Raw genomic sequence first — 8884 nt, 5'->3', positions numbered from 1 at the left:
CAAGTGAGAGTGCCTTTTTGTAGTTACGTAAACTATCATTCCAGGCGAGGCGGAATACTTCGAGTTTGGTCGAACGCCATTTATGTTCAAGTTTGCGACAAGCCTTTTTAAAGGAGCGCGTTTCCTCCGTAAACCAGGGAGTTAGTTTTTGCGGAGCACGTTTAATTTTAGGTTTAAGGGGAGCGACAATGTCGAGCGTGCTACGAAGGGCGGCATTAAGTTTGTCTGTAAAGAGATCAAGGGGGCCAGAGTAAGAGAGGAAGGGAGAGAGGGTGTCTGGTAGGCAGTTAACTAGAATTGGGACAGTTGAGGCGTTAATACGACGGCTCATGTAGGATTCTACACTGAGAAACCGACAGATCAATTTGAAATTTGATGAGGTAGTGGTCTGAGAGAGCAGGAACATAGGGGGAGACGGTCAAATTTGACACAGTGAGACCGCGGGTTAGGACTAGGTCAAGGGTGTTCCCACCACTGTGAGTGGGTTGGTCAACGATTTGAATGAGACCGACAGAGTCAATGATGTCGGTAAAAGCCTTATTTAGGGGATCTAGAGTTTTATTGGAATGAATGTTAAAATCACCAACAATTAAAATGTTATCTGAGCGCATAACAAGCTCAGAGATGAAAGTTGAAAATTCATCTAGGAAGAGGGTGTAAGGGCCTGGGGGGCGGTATAGGACAGCCATTACAAAGGATGCAGTGGAGGTAGGAATCAGACCGCCACACTTTCTGTTGGGTGGAGAGGGATGCAACAGGAGCACCTCAAACGAGGAAAACTTACAGTTTGCGTCGGATGTAAAGTTGTGCTTAGAGTCATAAATTAGAGCAACTCCGCCTCCTTTCTTGGAGGTGCGTGCGATGTGGGAGCTACTAAAATTAGGGGGTGAGGCCTCGTTTAAGGGCAGAAAATCATTAGGTTTAAGCCATGTCTCAGTGAGGCCAAATAGGTCGAGACTATGGTCTGTTATCAGTTCATTTACCAAAAGAGCTTTGGTTGGCAGAGAGCGGATGTTGATAAGGCCAACCTTCACACTCTCTGTATACTTAGCAGCGCGGTTTTCAGCCATGCGGGTAGGTTTAATCGCAATTAAGTTGGCATGGTTTATCGCACAAGGACGAGCTGGGTAAAGCGGAGCGTAACGGGATATTCTAGTTTTGATTGGGTATACAGGTTTAGGGGTAGAGATAGAAAGAGAGGAGTGGGGAGCCTGGTGGAGGAGGGACCGAGCAAGAAAGGTATAAGGATTGGCAGGGTCCATCAGTTTAGCATGACTAGCAGGCTCGCTAAGAGCCTGCACCCTGGCATGCTTGTGGGGTGGCTGTCAGCCCGAAGCTATAATCTTGTCTATATTGCGAGATAAGAGAGAGGCGCCTTGCATGTTAGGATGCACGCCGTCCTTTCTCAGCAAGCCAGGGTGCCCCCAGAAAGAGGACCAATTATCCACGAACCCTAAGCCCTGTTCTTTACAGTATTTTTCCAGCCATCGGTGTAGAGAAGCTGTCCTACTCACGAACTCATCATCATGCCGGTTTACAGGCAGGGGGCCAGAGAAGATTACTCGATCTGAAATTAGTTTCAATATGGTTACACTGTGGGGGAAATAAAATATTACAGTCGATTACAGTAAATATCAGTATCTGTTATTATGCAAGCCTGGTGATACTATATCCAAATTGAACTCGGCCATTTGAAAGATACTATATGTATATATATATAAATGTGCGAATTGGCTATAATAAGGTAATGTATAAGCATATATTCTATATTCTATAATAATATTTCAAATTGCATTGGTCCGGATGGGAGAATTCAGTACTGTATATACAGAACCTTCAATTTGATCATCTTCCCTTTATTAATTTCCTTAGATATTTTGTACACATGATCTCAAGAGGGTACTGAATGAGCTCAGTGGCAGTTTTTTAAGTTTGGTCATTATTATCATGGTTTTATTCACTGTCAAAGATGAAAAGAAAAATCATAATTCATATTTTCCTTTGTTTCATCACAATTTAAGCAAGCCTAGTAATAGACACAATATTTCTGACACTGAGAATACATTCATTGAGGTCCATAGATGTTCCTAGATACCAAGAATATGCAAATAGCCCTTGTAGAAGTGGAGCAATATTCCATTTACCTAGGTATACATTTTATGCAGATTTTCACCTGGGGTGGAACAGGTTAAGCAGCAAAATCTTGTTTATTAGCTACTACACAGACCAACAGTCAGATCAATGCCATTTTTAACAAAGTGCAGCAATTTTAGGAATAATATACTGTATAGCGCAAAGGACCTTTTCTCTTTTGAAAGGTAACATTCCAAAGTTTGTCTGTTTAGTGGTTGCCAGGTATAGCTGAGAAGTATAGGAGCTGGAACACATAACGGTTCCATAGCCTGAAGTCTTTTTTTTTTTTTACTTTATTTTTTAGCGTTTATCGCTTTTCTGGTCAAGCATGACCGACAGAAACAGGTTGAAACGGGATATAGAGCAGGGGAAGACATTCTGATAAATGACGGCGGGTCCGGGAATCGAACTCGTGTCCACCAGATCCGTGACGCAGCACGGTTTTCCCCGACGCAGAAATGGCGCCGAGATATGCGGTGAGCTACTGGAGCTCCCCCATAGCCTGAAGTCTTATAGTCATACAGGTCCAAAGTTTATAAAAATCCCACGGAATTTTTTTATTTCACAAAGGTTTTTGTAATGTGTGTACCGCAATAATTCAGCGTGATTATCCAAAATGGCCGTCCACTGCCTTTATTTCACCTCTCGAGTCAAAACAAAGGACTTCCTCGTCCGAGCGGCTTGTCAAATGACGCTTGCCGGATGTTTCGTCTTCTAACTCGAGACCCGAAGCACGCAATAGGTTGAGAAATTAAACTTTCCAACAATGTATTGGTTGATCGGCGAAAACAAAGCCCGGAGCTGAACGTACAATTCGTTCTTCTTTTTTTTACCTACTTTTTCTCCTCCTTTTTCTGTGATTTTTTTTCCTACCATCCCAATTTTCCTCTCGTGCCAATTCTCCCTCCCCTGTCCTGATCGTTGCTCGCATGTGCCCCCCACTGGCCGGTCGTAGGGAGGATAGAAGCCCATCACATGTCCCCTCCGATACATGTGGAGGCAGCCAGTCATTTATTTTCATCTGCCAGCGCGGACTCTCATTGGCGAGGTGTAACGTGTGGGAGGCTCACACTGCCCCCGCCATTTCCTGTCTTTGCTGTGCAGGCGCCCTGACCGACCTGTAGGAGTCGCTGTTTACAATGACCAGATTACCACCCATCGACTTCCCTCCCGCTGACTCTGCCAATTGAGTCAGTATGACGGCCGGCCCAAGCCTCTTGCGTTGGTGACGAGCACAATGTCCGCTGCGCCACCCAGCCGCCCACGTACAATTCTTTCTGTAGTTAATTCATCGAAATTAACGCAATAAAATCCCAGCCCTAATTTTATACCCTGTTTAATCACCTGTACATTGTATATTACTATTGCACTTTACTGTTACATTTGCACTCTAGTTGGATGCCAAACTTGTTGTATAGAACTTGTAAGTCGCTTTGGATAAAAGCGTTAGCTAAATGACTAAATGTAAATGTAAAATGTAAACGTATTTACTATATTAATTATTATGTCAGGATCCGCTCCAGCCTGGTCCCATTCCCCCCTCTGTTGCCCAGGCTGGCCACGCTTCCCCTCCACTTCAGAAAGCCTGCCCTGCAGCCCCCTCTAGTGGACTCCTTACGTTACTCCCTCTGTTTATCCGTATTCATATGTGTAGTCTCCTTATGTCCTTAATGTTTACCTTAATGTTCAATGTGTTTGCTGTGGTGTTGTCTTTGTTACCCACTCTGTTCCCTGGTCTGGTCTAGTGTTTGTCTGTCCAGGTGTGTCTTGTTAGTAATTAGTCTCCCTATATATTCTGTCTGTTCCTGTCACTCCCCTGTCGGTCCGTTTACTTATCCTGTCACATTCATTGTAATCTGCCATCTTATGCTGCTGAGGTACTGATTATTGTTTTGTTGTTGTAGTTAAAGCCTTGTGAAGAACAAGTAAAGCCTTTTTTCAACTACACGATCCATTGTGTCCTGCCTGTCTCTCTCTCTTGTTCCTGTTATTGCTATTGGGTCCACACCAACAACGAATCCTTACATTATCATCATCCATCATCATTATTATTATTATCATTATATTCATTATTATCATCATCATCATATTCATTATTATCATCATCCATCATAATATTCATTATTATCATTATATTCATTATTATCATCATCCATTATCATTATATTCATTATTATCATCCATCATCATTATTATTATTATCATTATATTCATTATTATCATCATCCATCATCATCATCATCATCATCATCACCATCATCATCATCATCAGCATCATCGTCATCATCATCATCATCATCACATCATCATCATCATTATTATTATCATCATCATCATCATCATCACCATCATCATCATCATCATTATTATTATCATATTCATTATTATCATCATCCATCATCATTATTATTATCATCATCATCATCATCATCACATCATCATCATCATTATATTAGTATTAGCATTATATTAATTATTATCATCATTATTATCACCATCATCATCATCATTATTATTATCATTATATTAATTATGTTATGATCCCCTCCAGGTGTCGACTCAGCTGGACCTGCACAGCTACGCGGACAGAGACTGGGAGATCCAGGCCTGCAGCGCCTTGAAGGGACTGGGGCTCCAACAAGCCTTGTTCTCTGTGGCCAAACTCATCAAGAAGAGCTGAGAGGAGGAGGAGGAGGAGGGTGTGATGGTGGGATGAAATAAGGAGACACGTGAAGAAGAAGAGGAGGAGGGTGTGATGGTGGGAAGAAATAAGGAGACACGTGAAGAGGAAGAGGAGGAGAGAGGAGGAGATACGTGAAGAGAAGAGATGTTTACTGTTTATGTTACGAGTCTCTCAGACCCAACAGTTACGTGTATTATTAGGTTTGTATACTTTTACTCAATTACATTTCAGAGAAAAAAAACATACTTTTTACTTTTACTTTTTTGTATATTTGTTTCTCTGGCCGAACTAACGTTAACATTATTAATCCTGTGGCCGCTCTTTATTTAAAAACAGCCAAATCCCCATCAATGGAAAATGAACCCGCCCATACCCATGCTGATTGGTCCTTGTGCAAGACTAGAAAGTGGGGATCTTTGATTAAACACCTGCTATCAGAAGAATAGACAGTCAGAAAAAAGGTTTTTACTTTGACTTTTTAGTACTTAAGTACATTTAAAAGTAGAAACTTTTTGACTTTTACTCAAGTATGTTTTTAGCCAGATACTCTTGACTTTTACTTGAGTACGATTTTTAAGACGGTACCCATACTTTCACTTAAGTTCACTATCAGTTTATCGGCACAATGTTGACTTGTCCTCCAGTAAAAACGACGTGACACACGTCTGTGAATCTATATGTTGATCTACATGTATGTTGAGAGAATATAGAGGCATCATATGGTTATTATACGTGTAACGTTACTTGACAATAAACGGGTATGTGTGTCATTTGTCTGACTGGCTCCTTCATGCTAAGCTAAGCCATCTAGGTGCATCGCTCTGCTAACGAGTTAACATCACCACCAGTGGTGCGTCGTGCGTTGGTCATGGGACGGGGTAGCACGCCGTTCAACCAGGTCTGTGAGCAGGAGCATGCACGTGCACACAAGAATGCGCTGCACTCAACTCATGCGCCAACTCGCCAAGTACCCACCTGGCTACTTTGCATAACAATAGCGCAGGTCGTCAGGTGTGTTCAAATACGCCCTCAGATACATTCACACAAAACTTGTGGATGAAAAGTGTTACATTCCATTCCTAGAGGCAATTAGGCATCGTCTTTATTCTGTGCGCACGCGAAGGAACATTTATGCATGTGCACACGACGTCATTAAAACAGGTATGAAATGACCAACGCACCACTGATCATCACACACAGTGTGTTACAACCATTGAGGAGTGAAGCTCGAAGGGCGGCTGCGTGGCGCAGCGGTCCAAGAGCTCGTCACCAACGCGTGAGACAGCGGTATCGAATCCGGCTGTCAGCGTTGCCTCCGGCTTGGGCCGGCCGTCATATTAACTCAATTGGCAGAGTCAGGAGGGGAGTCGATGGGTGGTAATCTGGTCGTTGTAAACAGCGACTCCTACATGTCGGTCAGGGCGCCTGCACAGCAAGGACAGGCGATGTCGAGGGTAGTGTGAGCCTCCCACATGTTACACCCCGCCAATGAGAGTCCGCGCTGGTAGGTGAAAAGAAGTGGCTGGCTGACTCCGCATGTATCGGAGGGGACATACGATAGATTCTTCAACCCTCCCTACGACCGACCAGTGAGGGGCACATGCGAGCAACGATCAAGACAGGGGAGGGGGGAATTGGCATGACTAAATTGGGATGGGAGAAAAACAGAAAAAGAAGGAGAAAAAGTGGTAAAAAAAAAAGGAGTGAAGTTGCAACGTTGTTGCATTTTTCCATTTGGTTCAGTTATATCTCACACTGCACTTTGTCAAACACACCGAGTTTCTAAACAGAGCCATGTGATCACACAGGTCAGCCTCTTATTGGACGTCATTTTTAACCCCATACCTGCCAACATTATGTAGTGAAAAAGGGGCTTCAAACTTGCAGGAATATTTCTTTCACAAGATTTTTGTTTTCCTTTTCGTCGGAGGCTGAGTGCACACAGGCATTGAGGAGATGTACAGTATGTTCACTCTGGGTTGCCAGGTTGTGCAGGATAACTAAACGTAGTGTATGAAGAAGATAACTAAACGTAGTGTATGAAGAGGATAGGACGGAGGAGATGTACGTTCACTCTGGGTTGTGCAGGATAACTAAACATGTTTTAGAATATAGGATTTGGACTTTGGAAAGAATCTTTGTAACCAACAATTTAATGAAGGTGGACACCAGTGCAACTTTGCCTACGTGAAGACTGGATCCGCCAAAATTTATATAAGAGTATATAATTGTTTGAGAGTGAATTGGGTTCCATTTTGTAGTCAGCCAATAAATCTCCCTTTTCAGTATAACGCTCGCTCTTGGTGGACTCAAATTGTTTACACATCACACCTGTTCTGGGATATCAACAACAACGACGCAGAGGAGCTTAGTATTATTAGTTTCAGAGACGACAAAAGTGAGAGGCCCAACAGGCTCAAAGCGACGTAGCTGGGCTGCTGCTGGAGGCCTGAGAGCCTGGCTGTTGCCTGAGAGCCTGGCTGCTGCTGGAGGCCTGAGAGCCTGGCTGCTGCTGGAGGGCTGAGAGCCTGGCTGTTGCCTGGGAGCCTGGCTGCTGCTGGAGGCCTGAGAGCCTGGCTGCTGCTGGAGGCCTGAGACCCTGGCTGTTGCCTGGGAGCCTGGCTGCTGCTGGAGGCCTGAGAGCCTGGCTGCTGCTGGAGGCTGAGAGCCTGGCTGTTTCCTGAGAGCCTGGCTGCTGCTGGAGGCCTGAGAGCCTGGCTGCTGCTGGAGGCCTGAGAGCCTGGCTGTTGCCTGAGAGCCTGGCTGCTGCTGGAGGCCTGAGAGCCTGGCTGCTGCTGGAGGCCTGAGAGCCTGGCTGTTGCCTGAGAGCCTGGCTGCTGCTGGAGGCCTGAGAGCCTGGCTGTTGCCTGAGAGCCTGGCTGCTGCTGGAGGCCTGAGAGCCTGGCTGCTGCTGGAGGCCTGAGAGCCGGGCTGTTGCCTGAGAGCCTGGCTGCTGCTGGAGGCCTGAGCGCCTGGCTGTTGCCTGAGAGCCTGGCTGCTGCTGGAGGCCTGAGAGCTTGGCTGTTGCCTGAGAGCCTGGCTGCTGCTGGAGGCCTGAGAGCTTGGCTGTTGCCTGAGAGCCTGGCTGCTGCTGGAGGCCTGAGAGCCTGGCTGTTGCCTGAGAGCCTGGCTGCTGCTGGAGGCCTGAGAGCTTGGCTGTTGCCTGAGAGCCTGGCTGCTGCTGGAGGCCTGAGAGCCTGGCTGTTGCCTGAGAGCCTGGCTGCTGCTGGAGGCCTGAGAATCTAGGTAAAATGTTCTGGCACATTTTTTCCAGTTGAAACCATCGTGATGCTATCAGCTTTTTAGCCGCTGTGATACCAGATAAAACCAATCTCTTTAGCTGTATAGGTACTGCAAACTCAAAAATATCATTCAACAGTAATACAGAGGGGTGTACAGGTATATTCAGAGTTAAGAGATTTGATAATTGCTGGGTCACTTCTTTCCAGAATATCTTAACTGGTGGGCAGTCCCAGTACATGTGCATAAATGTACCCTCATCCCCATTTGTACATAAGGAGCATTTGGAGTCTTGTTTAAGACCCATTCATGTTCAGTCTTATAGGAGTCAAGTATGTCCTATGAATATAGTTAAGATTGATTTGTTGATGGTCCGGGTTCCGTGACGCAAGTCGAACATTTGCCCAAGCTTCTTGCCAATCAAAATTTATTTCCAGGTCTGGTATATCCCTCCTCCAGACTGAGTCTAGGTGGAGGATTTCATACGAGGACGTTAGTAATTGATGATAAAAATCTGATACAAAACCTCTCGATGTCTCTCTTTCATAGAAGAATTTGTGGTATCTGTGGTGTACAATTGGTATCCTTAATGGGACACCGTGAGCCTTCAAACATAACAATAACTGTGCGTAAAAATAATATGTGGAACTGGTGAGATTACATTTTTTGTGTATTTCCTCATAACTACAAAAACCCTGTTTGTTGAAAACATCTCCTAATGTGTGTATGCCCTGCTTTTCCCATCTAGGGAATCTTATAGGTCGTTTTCCAATCAGGAGTGCATTGTTATTGAATAAGGGAGTATGATTATGCCATTTATGTGGGTTC

General features: G+C 44.7%; 1 protein-coding gene across 1 annotated transcript in view; it reads left to right on the top strand.

Annotated features, from left to right (window-relative positions):
- Positions 1–5586, top strand: part of arl11 (ADP-ribosylation factor-like 11) — a 23316-nt gene extending 17730 nt beyond the window's left edge. The window contains 1 exon segment of the mRNA XM_084329229.1: positions 4685–5586. Within this exon segment, the coding sequence (XP_084185355.1) occupies positions 4685–4813 (129 nt within the window). The 3' untranslated portion in view covers positions 4814–5586.
- The last annotated feature ends 3298 nt before the right edge of the window (positions 5587–8884 follow it).

The sequence above is a fragment of the Notolepis coatsorum genome (genome assembly GCF_963971535.1).
Source record: "Notolepis coatsorum genome assembly, chromosome: 1".
In the NCBI taxonomy this organism is placed as follows: domain Eukaryota; kingdom Metazoa; phylum Chordata; class Actinopteri; order Aulopiformes; family Paralepididae; genus Notolepis; species Notolepis coatsorum.
This window is presented reverse-complemented; position numbering and strand designations above follow the sequence as displayed.